The sequence below is a fragment of the Stegastes partitus genome, unplaced genomic scaffold (assembly GCF_000690725.1).
Source record: "Stegastes partitus isolate 25-593 unplaced genomic scaffold, Stegastes_partitus-1.0.2 Scaffold1733, whole genome shotgun sequence".
In the NCBI taxonomy this organism is placed as follows: domain Eukaryota; kingdom Metazoa; phylum Chordata; class Actinopteri; family Pomacentridae; genus Stegastes; species Stegastes partitus.
Window position 1 is genome coordinate 99,935 of NW_007579464.1, and position 18,273 is coordinate 118,207.

Here is an 18,273-nt window from a genome sequence, read left to right on the forward strand (position 1 = left end):
GTGGAACTTTTGTGGTCCTTTTACTTTTGGTCTTTTTGAATTTTTTGTGTTTCTTTTCCATGTTTTCTTTGAAGACTGTCAAAACTTAATCTTATATTATCTTTTTGTGGTCATTTGCTGACAAAAGGGCCTTTACATGTTGAACTCAGAAACTCATCCCAGACCTGGATCAGCTCTGTAGCTCTCTGTCTGAGGGTAAACGTGTGTAAGATGTGCTGCACATCAACATGGCTGTCATGTCCGGAAGCCGCAGAGCCGGACGGCGTCCTGCTCGCTCGTCTGCAACATCTAAACTGCTTCATTATGTCTCCCAGAACCGTCCTTGTCGTCTTTCGCTGTCGAGCTTTATGAAGACACAAAGAATTGTCTCCGCAGATCGACTGAAGCTTCTCAAATATGCAAAGATAATAGAGGAGGACAGACACGGAGACGCTTTATTGAACCCGGAGGGACATGATGCAACACTCTGGGTGATGAACGGGATCTGGACGCTGTGAATCTGTGGTTTTAGTTTGCAGGAGCCTTCAGCATGGAGCCCCTCAGCTCTCCTTCAACGCGAGGAGTCTGTGGGGCGGCGTGACGCATTAATGAACATTATTACAGCACATTAGGGATGAAGGAGGAGCGGCAGCAGAGCGAGCAGACAGAGGTGGAGCAGTGTGAAGAGCACAATAATCTGATAGATAATTGTTTAACACACTCATTACACACGACCTTGTGCTGCTGTCATCCTGAAAACTGAGCGTCATGGCCAAAAAAGAAAAAAAAATAAGACTTGCTCCCAAAAAATGAGCATTGAACGTCTCTTTATGGTCATTTTGTGATCAACTTGCATCCATTTGAGATTGGATTGATTCTATTTGTGGTCATTTTGCTTCTCACTGAGGCCATTTTGCATATTTTTGTGGTCGCTTGCATCTTTTTGTTGTTATTTTGCACGTCTTTGGAATATGTTTGCATCTTTTTGTAATTGGTCCAACACTATTTGTTGTGCTTTTTCACCTTTTTGTGATCAGTATCTATTTTATTTATTTTATTGGCTGTTCTGTATGAGACACAAAATAACCACAAGGGGACACAAAACATCCATCCATTATCTATCCATCGCTTAATCCTCACTAGGGTCATGGGGGGCTGGAGTCTATCCCAGCTGACTCAGGGTGAAGGCAGGGGACACCCTGGACAGGTCACCAGTCTATCACAGGGCTACACTTAGAGACAGACAACCAAGCACACTCACATTCACACCTACGGACAATTTAAAATCACTAATTAACCTCAACATGTTTTTGGAGTGTGTGGGAGGAAGCCAGAGAAACCCGGAGAGAACCCACACTGCACGGGGAGAACATGCAAACTCCACACAGAAAGATCCTCACCAGGACGCGAACTGGGGATCTTCTTGCTGAGAGGCAACAGTGCTACCCACTGCTCCACCTTGCAGCCCTGGACACAAAACAACCACAAATTGAGACAAAACAACCTCAAAGAGACACAAAACAATCACAAATTGGCCAAAAAACAGGCACAAAGAGACAAAATGACCACAAAGATTCAGAATATGTTGTTGTATGGACATTTGGTGGAATGTTTGTGGTCATTTTGCTTCACAACTGAACACACAGATGTGATCCACTGATTTCTAGGTTTAGTGACACTTTCTAGGAACATCATGACGCCTAATAAAGCTGCTCAGAGATCATAGAAAAAGAATTCTCCTTCTACTGCCTTTCTACTGAGGATTATCCACTTTTTTAAATTACCACAGAAACACTGTAAACAGAAGTTACCAACAAATATTGGCCGAAAACTGTTTACATCCTCAAAGCAGAGCAGAAATATGACAGACCCGCTGAGTAAATAAAACTAAAAGTTTCTCGTGGTAAACCTCGACCTCACAGACGACCTGATGTTCTTTTTGGCTCCTCAGCTCTTCTGATTTCGTCTCCATGTTTGTTCTCTGCAGTTCTTTGCAGAGTCGATCTTCCACTTGGTGAGAGAGAAGTTCACAGAGCTGACCGACAGCTGTTTCTCTACCTCGAACGTCCGACACAAAGTTCTGGCCGGAATCGTGATGACCAGAGGTGAGATCAAAACTCAACACTAGACACACAAAGACGGACTCACTCAGGTCAAAACACACAAAGAATTAAGGTGTCGCATCAGTGTCATTGATATCAGTGACTGGAAAATGTTTGATTTTCTACAATTTGAAATAGAATGACCACTAAGTCCCATTAAACAACTATAAAATTACAAAAAATACAATTTCACAGCCACATAAACAAGCACAAAACATAAACATAACAAAAAACAACTGCAAGTGCTAAAAAAAAAAACCCAACCCCCCCCAAAAAGGAATAAAAACAGAATTTAATTTAGTTTAACACTTGAAAAAGCAGAGACATAAAACTACATAATAATAAATAACAAACAACCAAAATCATAAAACCACAGTGAGGAAAAAAACATTACATTATATGAAAAAAATAAAAGAAAACTGCTCAAAACTAACAAAAAGTGAAAAAAAACCAAAACAACCAAAGTGATTAAAAGCCACAACAACAACAACAACAACTGTTGTGGAAATTGTTGCTATGATCTTAATAGGGTCCAGAAGTCTGAGTTGTCTTTGTCTCGTTTTATTCAAAGCTTTGAAGGTACCAGTCATACAGAATGCAAGCAGTCTGCAGGAGAGTACACATAAGTGTAGGCAGCATGGTGTTCTTATACATGTACAGGCGTGGCCTTCGCTGCAGTGGTATTACAACAACCTTGAAAAACAGCAGCTGGGGGTACAGGGTGCACTCATCCACAGACATTAGAAGACTGAACACATTGGATCAGACATCAAGAAGTCTGAACACACGGGATGTAACAAAGCTGTGTTTCCTATAATCTTCTTGACATGAACAATTTCTTCTTCCTTCTGTACGGTCACTAATCTTTTACCTTGATGTTATGAAAACACATTTCCTCTCATTGAGCCTGTAACCTCTCAATTCAGCTTGAATGTAACTTAATGAAACTTGCTTTGACATTCTTCATGCAGATGCAGTATTTTGCCATTACACAACAAAAAACAGGTTACATTTAACAACCACAAAAGAACAAAAAGGTGGTAAAAAAAAAAATATATATATAATAATAAAATAAAATAAACAATAATCCATAAACCAAACTCTTTAACCAAAGTGATATTTTTTATGCTAAAACAGAATAATTATTGTCCCATAAACCAAACTCTTTAACCAAAGTGATATTTTTTATGCTAAAACAGAATAATTATTGTCATCAATGAATTTGCCAAAAAAAAAAACCCAAAAAAACAGTAAAGCGTATTATGCCATGATTAAGATGTCAAGTTCTAGTTATTTACTCACATTCCTGGACAGAGAAGTTAGTTTTANTTAGTGACACTTTCTAGGAACATCATGACGCCTAATAAAGCTGCTCAGAGATCATAGAAAAAGAATTCTCCTTCTACTGCCTTTCTACTGAGGATTATCCACTTTTTTAAATTACCACAGAAACACTGTAAACAGAAGTTACCAACAAATATTGGCCGAAAACTGTTTACATCCTCAAAGCAGAGCAGAAATATGACAGACCCGCTGAGTAAATAAAACTAAAAGTTTCTCGTGGTAAACCTCGACCTCACAGACGACCTGATGTTCTTTTTGGCTCCTCAGCTCTTCTGATTTCGTCTCCATGTTTGTTCTCTGCAGTTCTTTGCAGAGTCGATCTTCCACTTGGTGAGAGAGAAGTTCACAGAGCTGACCGACAGCTGTTTCTCTACCTCGAACGTCCGACACAAAGTTCTGGCCGGAATCGTGATGACCAGAGGTGAGATCAAAACTCAACACTAGACACACAAAGACGGACTCACTCAGGTCAAAACACACAAAGAATTAAGGTGTCGCATCAGTGTCATTGATATCAGTGACTGGAAAATGTTTGATTTTCTACAATTTGAAATAGAATGACCACTAAGTCCCATTAAACAACTATAAAATTACAAAAAATACAATTTCACAGCCACATAAACAAGCACAAAACATAAACATAACAAAAAACAACTGCAAGTGCTAAAAAAAAAAAACAACTCCCCCCTCCAAAAAGCAATAAAAACAGATCTTAATTTAGTTTAACACTTGAAAAAGCAGAGACATAAAACTACATAATAATAAATAACAAACAACCAAAATCATAAAATCACAAAGAAAACTGCTCAAAACTAACAAAAAGTGAAAAAAAACCAAAACAACCAAAGTGATTAAAAGCCACAACAACAACAACAACAACAACAACAACAACAACTGTTGCGGAAATTTTTGCTATGATCTTAACAGGGTCCAGTAGTCTGAGTTGTCTTTGTCTTGTTTTATTCAAAGCTTTGAAGGTACAGGTCATACAGAGTGCAAGCAGTCTGCAGGAGAGTACACATGAGTGTAGGCAGCGTGGTTTTCTTATACATGTACAGGAGTGGCCTCGCTGCAGTGGTAGTATAACAACCTTGAAAAAGTAGGGTGCACCCATCCACAGACATTAGAAGACTAAACACATTGGATCAGACATCAAGAAGTCTAAACACATGGGATGCAACAAGGCTGTGTTTCCTATAATCTTCTTGACATGAACAACTTCTTCTTCCTTCTGTACGGTCACTAATCTTTTACCTTGATGTTATGAAAACACATTTCCTCTCATTGGGCCTGTAACCTCTCAATTCAGCTTCAATGTAACTTAATGAAACTTGCCTTGACATTCTTCATGCAGATGCAGTATTTTGCCGTTACACAACAAAGAAACAGGTTACATTTAACAACCACAAAAGAACAAAAAGTTGGTAAAAAAAAAACAACAAAAAAAAACCTAATAAAAAAAATAACAGAAATTGATAACGACAGCTATGAATCAATAAAAACAACAAACAACACAAAGTGATAATGTTATACTACAAGGTGACATTAAAAGATCACAAAGTGATAAAAAAAAAGAAACAACACACACACACAACAGGTCCCATTAAACAAACAGAACAACTAAAAAGTAATTAAAAACAAACACAAGCTGATCAAAATAACTACAATGTGATAAAAAAAAAAAACACAAACAAACAAAAAGTGATATTAAAAAAAAAAACAACCATAAATCAATGAAAACGACAACCAATTGATTTTTTTTTCTTTGAAAAGAGCCACAAAGGGACAATATTATAACACCATCTGGCATAAAAACAATCACCAATCAACTAAAATGTGATAAAACAAAATAACTACAATGTGATCAAAACCACAAATTGATTAAAAAACCAACAACTAAGTGATAAATAAAACAACTACAAATAGACAAAAAAGAGCCAGAAAATGATAATAATTTACCAAAAAGTGATATAAAACAACCACAAAGTGATTTTTAAAAAAAGGACTCAGAATGACTTCAGATGGTATAGATGGCATTGACTGTTTCTGCAGAAAATTGTAGGAGCCTTGTAGCCTAGAACAGAGTCGTCTTAACTGTCCTGTGAATCCTCCACATTGTTCAGCGGACTCTCTCCCTGAGTCTCGGCCTGCTGATGATGGGATGTAGAGGAGCTGAACGTCTGGTTTTGTTGCTCTGAGTCATCTGAAGTCCCATCAGACTGAATCATCTCACTGAGCCTCCACAGATCTCCACATTTCTTTTCCTTCTGTTTACGTCTCTGCAGGCTTCGACCTCCGATCGGCCAACGTCGTGTCTTTGGCCACCGGAACCAAATGTCTGGACTCTGGACAGCAGGAGGACGACGTCGGCTGGACGCTCAGCGACTGTCACGCTGAGACCATCAGCCGGAGGGCGCTGGTTCGATTCCTGTACCGTCAGCTGGAGCTGCTGCTCTGGTACATCAACAGTCTTTCTGTTGTTATTGGCTATTGGGCAGATTTCACCCTTAAAATGCAATTTTGTCCACTTCAAGTTTGAATTTTGCCCCAACAAACACTATTTTGTCTTTTTTTCTGGTGAGATCTGGCACTGAAAATATTATTGCGTCTGTTTTTTTGTTTGTTTTTATGTAGATTCTGTTCTAAAAATATTACTCTGTGTCGTTTTGGGATAGATTTTGTCTTTCTAAATGTTATTTTGTCTAGTTTCTGTCATTTGGGATCATGTGGGGATGAATTTATGTTATTTAATGCTGCTTTAGGGTGGACGTTACCCTTAAACACTGAATTTGCTCTACTTTTCATTTAAATTGGTCCCTTAAAGTGTCCCCCTCCCTGAAGTGTCATTTTTTAGAAATAAATTTGGCTTAAAATGTTATTTTTGATTAGTTTTGGTTAAATTTTGATCTAACAACTATCATATTATTTATTTCTAGGTGGAACTGGACATGAAAAATCTTCAGTTTTTTGGCCCCAGATTTTATGTTTTTTAGGTGGAATCTGGCCTCAAAATGTCATTGTGATTAGTTTTTAAATGGATTTTGTCCTGATAAATATCATTTTGTCTGTTTTTTGTTTGTTTGGTTGTTTGTTTTTGAGGTGGAATTTGGCATACAGAATGTTTTCTCTCCTTTTAAGCAAAATCTTGCACTCCAAAATGAATAGCCTAGTTTTGGGGTACAACCCAGCGCTGAAAACTTCACTTTTGTCAAGTCTTCATGCAAATTCTGCTAAAAGATGATATTCTATGTAGTTTTGTAGTAGAGTTTGCCCTTAAACAACACTTTTGTCTAATTTTGGTTTAGGTTTGGGGAAATTTAGGTTTATTTTATCCCTAAAATGTAATTTGGTCTCATTTGAGGAGCAGACATGAACCTGTTTTTCACATTGATCTTTACCTGAAGTTTTTTTTTGTAGCTTTTATATGGAATCTGTCTGGTTTTTGGTGGGAAGTTTACATTGCAAATGTCATTTTCTAAACCTTGGGGTCAATTTAGCCCCTAAAACTTCTTATTCAGAATTTTTTTCCCCTCTCTTTTAATGTCATGTGACCTCAGTTTGGGCTACAGTTTTGGACTTTAAATGTCACTTTATCTAGTTTTCAGGTGGAACTTGCCATTTAAAATGTCATATTGTTTAAGATTTTAGTGGAACTGCCACTAAAAATGTCTTTTTTGTATTTTATTAAAATCCTGACTCAGTTCATTTATTCTGATTTATGATTTTCTGTGATGCTACAGCTTTTAAATAAACCAACTTCTGTGTTTTTCTGTCTCATGTTAAATTCTTCCTGTTTCCCATCTGAAGTAAGCCAGGGGACGGTGAGGAATCGTCCATCTTCGTACCAAATAAAGGCTGCAGCGGCGTCTTCCGGCTGCAGGACGGTGTCCTCTTCCACATGTACGTCAGCTCATCGCCCTGTGGAGACGCTCGACTCAACTGTCCCTACGAGGCCATCAGTGCATGTGAGGAAACTCATTCAGACAATCACAGGGTCTTTAGTTTGTTTGTTTGGTTTTTGTTTTGTTTTTTACTGACATTTTGATTCTAAAAAGTTGTTTTACCGCAGAGTGATTCATGTTTTGAAGACGATCCTGGTATCAAATGTGTGTAAAAATGATCCTTTCATTGTCTATAATTTGGTCTAACCAACCACCATCACACATGCTGATATGAGCCTTGAAAGTTTACCCAGAATGCACTTTTTAAAGTTTTCTCTGGTGAATTATCAGAAACCAGAAACACATCCAGGGTGCCAATGATTATTTCTATGACTCTATGTCATAGACATTAAACTGCTGCAGTTTTACTGTTCAAAACATCATACATCCCATAATATTGATGCTCAAAGTTGGTTATAGAGAAAATAAATAGTGTTTAGATTGTGACTCCTGGATGGGTGTAAAACTGATCTGGTTGCAGTTTTTAAAAGTCCATTACAAGGTGTTTAATTTAGATCCTCCTCTATGGACTTCAGGGGCCTGTAACTCTGAAAATGATCACAGTATGAAGGTAGAACTGCTTCATTATATACGCTGAAGTTACTGTGGAAAAAGAATCAGCTGATTGTGAGGAGGTTTTGTTTGATTTTTACACAGAATGATCTGGATGAAGCTTCAACAGTTTCTTTGCAAGTGACTCTTCATGTCCTTTCAGATCCCAGCAGGAGGTTTCGCTGCCACCTCAGGGTGAAGGTAAACGGAGGCGAGGGGACGCTGCCCGTCACGGCCAATCACAGATGGGACGGGCTGTTGCCGGGTAAACCTCTCGTCTCCATGTCCTGCACAGACAAAATGGCAAAGTGAGTTTGATCTGAGATGGGGTTTTTTGTGACTGAAAAGCGCCTCAGACCTCTCAGAATTTAAATTCAGTTAAATAGTTCAGTTTACATGAGCTGCCTCAATAGAACATCCTGTTTTTACTGCTGATGAACCAAATGACAAACTGCATCCCTCATTCAGTGTGGATACCATAAACATGCTGTTCTGACTAGTGTGGGGTGGATTTTTCTAATTTATTTTACTCATAAAATGTAATTTGATCTAGTTTGTGGATGGGTTAGTGCTATTTTGTTTTGTTTTATGATGGATTCTGCTCTGGGTACATATTAATCTTTAAAAAAAAAACATTTTGTCTAATTTGTAGGTATGTTTAACACTTGAAATATAATTACCTCTGCCAGGGAGCTTATGTTTTAGTCAGCATCTGTTTATTTGTTTGTTTGTTTGTTTGTTTGTTTGTTTGTTTGTTTGTTTGTTAGCAAGATAACTCGAAAAATTAGGAACAGATTTCCCTGAAATTTTCAGGAAATGTTGATAATGGCACTATGAACAAACGATTAGATTTTGGTGATGTTCTGGCTTACCGTCTGGTTATTTTCTGATAAAACTGTAAATGCAGTCGTTGAGCTGTTTGTCCACTAGATGGAGCTCTGACTCCATTCAGTCCTTTAGTCCTCACCGCTGTGTTCTCAGTAGTACAGGAGTGAGCTACAGTTAGGCAGCATCACAGGAGTGGGCTGAGCGGAGCTACTGATAGATAAGTTCATAACGACGACATAACATTAACAATGACTCAGCATGTCTCCTGTTTCACTTTAACTCTCTTCCATGTGTCATGACGACTGATGCGTGCTTCATTGCGTTGGTCATGCTTTTCATTTGCGTTGCATTGCTAAAGTTGTGCTAACCTAGCTTAAGCTACTCCCTGTCTGTTTATTGTAGCAATAACATCGCTGTAGTCATGCCAACCTAGCATAGCGTTAGCTAACAGCTTAAAAGCCAGTAAGGAACTGCAGAAATAACATAAGTGTACAAAATATCTGATAGTACAGATTCATCACTCTGTCAGCTTGTTATTAAAGATATCAATGTCAATTCAAATGCTAAAGGTATGTTTTGACTATTTACAAATCTAACAGGGTAGATAAAATGAATGCAGGACTTTAACGCTGGATGGAAATCACAATATGGTGGAAATGAGCTGCTTGGTGGAGGTCTGCGCTCTCCGAGTGCTTTTCTAATGGAATGTATTTTAGGAATAGATTATGCCCTTTAAAATGTAGTTGTCTGGTTTCCAATATTTTACCCTGAACATGCACTTAGATCTTGTTTTGGGTGGATTGTGGATGTTTTTGTGTCTAATTGCAGGTTGCTCTGACATTAAACATTTTGTTTTGTTGAGTTTAAAGGTGGATTCTGCTCTTAAATGTGCCATATAACTGGATTTTGGGGATTATTTTACCTCTACAATAGAATCTAGTCTTGCATTTTGGTGGACTTTGGTATTACAAATATGATTTTTACAGTTTAAGGGTGACTTTTTTTTGACAAATGCTATTTTGTCTGTTGTGAAGGTGGAATTGCTGCTACAAATACAACTGAAATATAGGAACACTGTCCTTATGCGCTCCCCCTTTTTCTTTAACACATGATCTCTGGTTGGAGGTCATTAACTTCTTTCTTGTTCTTGATTTTTAAAAAAAAAATTTTTTATACAATAGATACACAATTACAAAGTAACATCAGACGGGATCAGGGGTAAAATCTTTTGATCTTTACGTCCCTGTTCTTTAGATTTGTGACATATGAAACCTTGTAAGTCTGTATTTTATAATCTGTCATTTGTACTCTGCAGCTTCTGTGTGGAAACACTCAGTCATGGTGTCGACTGCTTGTTTCACTTATGACGTATCTTCCAGTGAATAAAAAACACCATTTGTACATGTTAGCAAGGTGAAGAACATGATGTTTCCCTGTTTGTGTGGACAGGTGGAGCGTGGTGGGCCTCCAGGGTTCCCTCCTGTCTCACCTGGTGGAGCCGGTCTACCTGCACAGCCTGACAGTGGGCACGCTCAGTCACACGGGTCACCTGGCCAGAGCCATGAAACGCCGCCTGGCGCCCGTCAAACACCTGCCGTTTCCCTACCGACGACAGCCGCTGCTGCTCGGCTGTAGGTCCAAACAGAAACCATGACTTCTGATCATAAAGTTCCAGAAACAGGCGTCTGGTTCTGGAAAACTTTTACTTTCACAGTGTAGAGCTGCAAAGAAAAACATCAAGGCAGAAAAAGAAAACACACTCTAAGATATGTTTGAAGAGTTCATTTGCAAAAACAGATAACTCCATTTTTGTAGATTTTTTGTTGTTGTTTGCTTGAGATAATATCAATCAAACTGAAGTTGAGTGGATTTGACTCAGTAGAAATGACAAAAATAGAGATAACTTAAGTTTGATTGACATTGTCTCAGGTAGACGATGGAAAAGGGGGTTTTCTGAAGGTTTGTGAAGATGCAGTTATCTGTTGTTGCAAATGAACCCTTTATTTGTTTACAGCTGCATGAATTTTTTAACAGAATTTGTCCACAGTTCGTGATTTACAGGTGAATTTTCTGCTTATTTACATTTTCACATTAGATTTTATCAGCTGCTGTTTCTTTCTGATGATCAGCGAAAATGTAATAAAGTAAAATAAAGTATTTTACAAAAAATATGAAGCATGTAGGAGAGAATATTTTTTTAAAAATGTAAATATAGCAGATTTGCTTTTTTTTTTTAACAAGTTCATCTTTTATTGCTGTAATATTGACAAAAATGTGTTTTTCATTTACAGTAGTGACACATAGCTGTTGGTTAATTGGTGTTATCAAATGGTTAAATATCCCATTTTCATTATCGACACACGCTCAAATGATAGCAAATGTTATTTTTTTGTGCTTTTTTACTGTTGAATTCCCCCCCCCCTTTTAAATTGTGGATGGCTGTCAAGTAAAAGAAAAAACCCTATTTTTTAAAAGTTAAGAAAAACTCAGGTAATGACTTTGAGACGTTTATGTAAGATTTTCAATATTTATACTATGGATATACCATTAAATAACATAAAACATACTATTTTTCACAATAGATACACCACTAAAAATCAGCAAATGTCCATTTATTGATTATAAATGTACCACTAAATAACATTAAAGTTTCCTGTTTTCTTTTTTTAAGACTATAGATGAATTAGTAAAATACCAAAAATGTCCTTTTTATTGATTTACCTATTAATTTATTTAACAGTAGACACACTGGTAGTAAACAGTCCTTCTTTAGAAAAAATAAAATAAAAAAATTATGAGACAAAGTAATTAGCTACCCACACATTTTAAGGATTTTAAGGACAAACTTGACATTTTCAGTTTTTATACTGTGGATATTGTAGATACACTATTAAATAAGAGAGAAGGTCATATATTTATAGATACACCATCAAATAATAGTAAATGTCGTTTTTAATTAGAGATTTACCAGTAAAGAACAGGAAAATGCTGTGTTAAATAATATTACTGGTTCTATCTGCTGTAACAAGAACAGTCTGCCGTGTAAACGGTCTGTTTGGAATAAACAGAAAATGAAGAACAGAGTTACTATCAGCAGTAACAGCCGTCTGGAGAGAAACTGAACCTCAGCGATAAATCCAGTTTACTGCTGTCAAATAAACACAAATTATACAAATTAATGACAGCAGCAGCTACACAGTCGTCTAAAGTTTTCAGTTTGTTTACTCTGGCGGTGCTTTAAAAATGGATTGTGGATAAAGATTCAAACCAGAGAAATAAGAATGAATTTTTATAATGCAGTCTGTGTATTTGATAATCTTCAGTGCTTCAGTAGAACAGAACTGATCTTTTTATGGTTCTCCAAGGTGTTTCAGCTCCATCATCATAACGTGGTGGGTCTGTTCTGAGCTCTCAGGTTACTAAAAAAGATGGATGATTTCTACAACTTACTCCTTTAATAATCACCTTCCTTCCTGATCCTTAAACCCTCTGAACCTCTGAGCTGTTCCCGTCTCATTTTTCTTCACTGTGGCTCATTTTTCACTGCAATCTAAAGTCCTGCTCCTCTGTAGAAACAGAACAAACATGAAGAAGGAGAGAGAACTCAGAAATGTCTTCTGTCAGTAGGACACAGTTAGAATGACAGGAATTAGAAACAAGACAAAAATGAAAGTTACATTTCTTTAATGATTTGTTTCCCAGGCTGCAAGGTGACTCGGTGGTTAGCACCATCGCCTCACAGCTGGAAGGTCGCCAGTTCGGATGGATGGAATTGGTTTCCCAAAAATGAAATTTCCAACATTTTTCCAAATGTCCACAGATGTTACCAAAATTGCACAAAAAAAAAAAAGATACTAAACTATTTCCATGTCACCAGCCTCTTCTGACTTTTTCTACATTGCAATACAACCTGCCATCATCATTCATATTTTCCAGTCACATGTTTATTTTCAGAGGCGTTATGAATGTCTTTAATGATTATATCAGCTCTAGGTCAGTTTTTTTTTTTTTTTTTTTCCCCCGTTGAATCAGATCAAACAAAATGTATATTCTAACATCTCAGTGTGTTTTATATGCATGACAGCACACCAAAGCTTCCCTCTCTGCCTCCTGCAGGTCTGAGCAGCAGGGAGGTTCGTCCAGCAGGGAAACCTGTCGGCATCAGCGTTAACTGGAGCTGTGGAGACGAAGGCCTGGAGGAGATCAGCACCTCCACGGGGAGGAGGAAGGACTCAGGGACGCCGTCACGACTCTGCAGGCGCTCAGTGTTCGTCCGATGGCTGAAGCTGCAGCAGCAGGTGAGTCAGAAACAGCTTCAAGTGATGAGACGCTGCAGGAGACTCTGCTGCATTAAAAATCCAACTACATATATATAAACCTCTTATACTCAGCTGACATCACAATCAGCTGATTCGTTATCTACAGTTACTTTATTTAATGAAGCAAAGTTTTACTTTCATGCTATGAATATTTCCAGAGTTCCAGGTCCTTGAAGTCCATAGAGGAGGGTCCACATTTATCACATTAATGGACTTTTTCCATCATTTCTGAGCCTCAGAACTTCATCAGTACAGCAGATAGACACATGACATTTTAGGATGAAAATCACATTCGATTTCTGGTAAAAAACTGCAACCAGATCAGTTTTACATCCATCCAGGAGTCACAGTCTAATCACTGAATCTTTTCATTTGTTCTGTAACCAACTTTAAACATCAGTATTACAGGATGTATGATAGTTTGAAGAGTAAAACTGCAGCAGTTTAATGTCTATGACATAGAGTTGTAAAAACAATCATTGGTACCCTGAATGTGTTTCTGTTTTCTAATATTTCACCAGAGAAAAGTTTAAAAAGTGCATTCTGGGTAAACTTTCAAGGCTCATATCAGCATGTGTGATGGTGGTTGGTCAGAACAAGTTCTAGACAATGAAAGGATCATTTTACACACATTTGATACCAGGATCATCTTTAAGACATGAATCACTTTGTGGTAAAACAATCTTCTAAAACAGACATTGCAACAAAAAAAAAAAAATACTGTAAATTGAAATTATTGGAAAAGTCCATTAAAAAGTGATAAATCTGGACCCTCCTCTATGGACTTCAAGGGCCTATGAAGGGGAAATTTTGCATGGCTTCATTAAAGACAACAAAGTTACTGTGTAAATAATGCCCCAGGTGATTCTAACTTTTCCAGATTTTTGTCAATATGGAATAACACAGGTATCATGTTTGATTCCTATAATGTTCTTTAAAAATATTTCCACAATAAATTAATGCAAAAGAAGATCAAATGAATGATAATGACAAAAATGAAAAGAAAAGACATTCAGTGTTTACAGTACAGTATATGCAACCTCATATAATACTGATTTTAGGTTGAAATTTTCACATTCCTCCACACTGGAAATATTCCTATTACTTTTTGACACTTTTTCATATTTATCATGTTAAATTTTTTTTTAACTACAACTGGCAACACTTTTCATCTAGTTCATCTGTTATCTACTTACAATAAAACCTTCCTGATTCTGAAAACGTACTGGTAGAGGAATCCCAGACAACCCACCAGTGTTCACGTAACGCCTCCACCATGCTGCTGTCCATATTCATGGGTCAGGTGACCACTCTAAGTGTAAGAAACAGTAAATACTGCAAGTTCTATCTTTAAGTGTCCCTAAAAACCTGTATTTGTGTATTTTGTCTTGCCTGACATGCTTTACATTATGTTTCTGCTCTTCTTTCTCAGTTAAACAGTTCGTTTTCGGGCGCCGAGGACGCTCTGGCCACATATTCTGCTTCCAAGATGGCCGCCGGACGCTACCAGAGGGCCATGCAGCAGTTCAGCAGTGCTCTGCAGGGAGGCGGTCTGGGAACATGGCTCAGGAAACCTCCAAAGCTCCAAAACTTCAGCGTGTGAACTGAAGCTGAATGTGGAGAGTTGGAGTGAAGCACATGTATGTTTTTATTCACAGAATGCGGCACCACATCAAGTCAACCACTGTGACACTTTATATCAGAAAAATATACGTGCAGTAGCCAAGAGCAAAACGCGCATCAGTTTATGATCATCAGAGAACTTTACCCTCGAACATTTTGGGAACTAAAAAACAACTTCTCAATGACAACATCCCTTGAACTTTGCAGAACTTTCTCATTATGTTGTTAGAACAATAAAAACTCTAGCTGGGAAGCTGAATGAGGCTGGTTATCGCTGAGTATTGACAAAAGGAGCTGCAGTTTTTCTCTTTTTAATAATCTTCTGTAATCGACAGCAAACATGCAGCCTTCACCTCTGCAGCACCAGTGTCACACTCACAGCCATCCCACCCCAAACAACAGCAGGTAGGAACCAAAGTTTGCTCTCAGCAGATCTGAATAATTTACTCAAATGCTGCACGTATAAATAAATACGTGAAATAACAAAGTTCTGCAGCTGATAATGAGTTCGCTACATGACAAACTGAATTATGCAAAGTCCAGAAATAATAATGCACAACTTAAAAGGCAAAATTTCAAAACCTTAAATTTAAAATAACTCGTAATCGTTGAGGTTACAAACTCACATTTTTATTGAATGACAAGAGATCAAAAAGTCAAATATGCCATTGCTGTGGTTTTGGCTTTGTCGGGCAAACAAACAACTGTACAGTTTAAAATGTGGGTTATGGACTAATAATCAGCATCATAATTACTTTTTTTGATATCAGAAACTATATGAAGCAGACAGAAAAACATGCAATAAGGATCAATAAAATGGTGATAAGCATCCAAATGACACACAAATTTTGATGATTACAAAAGATACAAACTGCAACTGTTTTTATTTTTAGTCAAATGTCGACACACGTGTGTACAACATGACATTAAGGACTAATTTCCATTTATCTTTGTAACAACAGTGTGAGGTTTTGCAGCTCCTTTCTGCACAGTCTCACTGGAAGACACTTCTGATCTGTTAATGAATGATAATAAATGCAACTGGAAGGTTTCACATCATTTTATTTGCATGTACAAATATATATTTCCATCCCCGTGATGCCTCCTACAGCCCTCAACTCTTAAACCGAATCTTCTCTCTGCAGACGTTGGAACAAACCGCAGACTGCTTCTGTCTTGGTGACTTAACCAAACCTCAATGAACCGACAATGATTTTAACCAAAGGTGTTCAGCCTGAACCAAGTGTTACCTGGAGATGAGTCTCTATACTGTGACTGTCAACACGTTTATGTCCCAACAATATGTTTGAACATGTAACTCTTAGTTTTTTTTGTGTTTGCTTTTAGAATATGTGTTCTTGATGCAACTGTTTGTCTCTGATTATGTTCAAGTTGATCTCCTTCATGTATTTTGAGCAGCGACTGTTTCGGAGGCTCAGGACTGTGAGGTGACGCTGCCACTTAGTGGGAGACTGTTGAGTTACAAGAAGTAGCGTATAGGTCTGTCTAACTTGTGTTTTACCCTCATCTTTTCTTCAAATACTTACAGATATCCCAAAGATTTATTTTCCTGCGTGTCTCGGTGTCTATTTATAGAAAAAGGTTGTGAAGTAAATGAGAACTTCAGCTGTCGGTGTTTGATGCTCTGAATGTTTTATTATTAGGTTTGCAGAATGGATGTATTCTGTATTGATTGTGACTATTTTTAATCACTGCAAATAAATGATCTTATTTGTGCTAGTTGTTGTGTTTGTGTATTCTGTGTGCAGTCAGAATCAGATTTTGAATCTGTGGGTGAGGTAAATAAAAAGGAACACTTTATACACTATCTTTGATGAAATAAGCTCTCAAAGTCGCCGTTACAACCTGAACCCTGTTTACACGTTCACAATTAGTCCTGAGGGACGTCTGGAATAACATGCTTCACCTGCCGAATGGATTCAAGTTTGTTCCACAAGAGCTAGAATATTTTAGTGTCGCTTAAGAAACTCAAAAACCAGCCAAGAACAAGTGTTCAAACAGCACAAGTGGTTTATTTTAATTCCACAAGCCCTTGCTTGTTTCTCATTACACAGCTATAATCCACAAAACTGTGGTCAAGTTTTCCTTTCTTTTTTCTGAGAACTGAGCTGTGGCGTTTGTTCTACATCGACCACACAAAGCACTGTTAACACCAAAGAGCCACAGTTTCACAGGCTTCAAGACGCCGATGCTCAGCAACAACGTGACCGATGATGGTGAACATTCAGTTAAAACTGGTGAATTATGAACAAAGTGGCTCAGTGTTGGTAGAAAATGCAGTTGAACGCAGTGAAACCTGCTTGAAAAGAAGAGAACATTATCGGATAAAGATCAAACATTCACACACAGCTTGAAATCTTCTTCACACAAAATGTTTTGTCATTTAGACCAGGGAGGGCCGCAGGTGAACGTCAAAGTTAAAGACTTCACATGAAAAGGTTTAACTTTAAATGCTGCCAAAGATGCTTTTAGGTCATTCTATGTAAAATGTGTCTCAGCGTTTACTGTTCAAACTATGATGCATCCCATAATATTGAACCTCAAAATTGGTTGCAGAGAAAATAAACAGAAAACAGATTCACTGTTCAGACTGTGACTCCTGGATGGATGTAAAACTGATCTGGTTGCAGTTTTTACCAGAACACAAATGTGTTTTTCATCCTAAAATGTCATGTGTCTATCTGCTGTACTGATGAAGTTCTGAGGCTCAGAAATGATGGAAAAAGTCCATTAAAGTGATAAATGTGGACCCTCCTCTATGGACTTCAAGGACCTGGAACTCTGAAAATACTCATAGTATGAAGGTGAAACTTTGCTTCATTAAATAAAGTTACTGTAGACGAAGGATCAGCTGATTCTGAGATCTGGGGGGAACTTTTTCAGATTTGGTTGATTTTATATGTACTGATCCTTTGAGGACTTTAGGGAGCAGCAACATCTTCTTAAATTTTAAAAGTTCTACACTGGTTCTACTACAGCAAGAAAATGTTTGTACTTTTAAATAACATATTGTTGATATAAACACCCTTATGGAATACTAAACACAACAAACTGCAAATAGAATTTTAATTGGCCTGACGCAAAACTCTTCCGGGAATTTCGAAACAAAAAGACGTTTGCATTCATCGTCCCTGGATTAAATGAGAAAATGAGCTCAGTTTTATGTGAATGTAAAAACCGATGATCACCCATCACGAAGCGAGAAAGTGGTTTTACACCTAATTTTTTTAAAAAAGCAAAAAAAAAAAAAAACATGTCATCAAGTTATAAAGGCTAATAAAACCGCTGCAGCTGAAATACACTATACAGCCAAACTTTCTTCATATATTACAATTTATATGGTACAAATGTTAAAGTAAGAGGAGGTTAACACTTTACATTTGCCTTTTGACAAGCACTGAAAACATTTTAGTTGGCTTTGATTTTGCTGTTACAAATACTTTTAGGTTTGCAAAAGGCAGCAGTCAAGTGTGACCACAAATACATACATAGAAGCTGTACGTGTGCACACAGATGTACACTTCTATTACGCTCCACTAAAGCAGGCTAACAGTGTGAAACGAA

The 18,273-nt window shown here is 37.5% G+C and overlaps 1 protein-coding gene across 1 annotated transcript in view; it reads left to right on the plus strand.

The window, feature by feature from the left end:
* Positions 1–14,668, plus strand: part of LOC103372323 (double-stranded RNA-specific editase B2-like) — a 39,920-nt gene extending 25,252 nt beyond the window's left edge. Inside the window, exons 4-10 of the mRNA XM_008301932.1 lie at positions 1,967–2,084; positions 5,711–5,882; positions 7,233–7,390; positions 8,082–8,226; positions 10,196–10,377; positions 12,863–13,044; positions 14,498–14,668. Coding sequence (XP_008300154.1) covers positions 1,967–2,084; positions 5,711–5,882; positions 7,233–7,390; positions 8,082–8,226; positions 10,196–10,377; positions 12,863–13,044; positions 14,498–14,668 — 1,128 coding nt within the window. The remainder of the gene's footprint in view (positions 1–1,966; positions 2,085–5,710; positions 5,883–7,232; positions 7,391–8,081; positions 8,227–10,195; positions 10,378–12,862; positions 13,045–14,497) is intronic.
* The last annotated feature ends 3,605 nt before the right edge of the window (positions 14,669–18,273 follow it).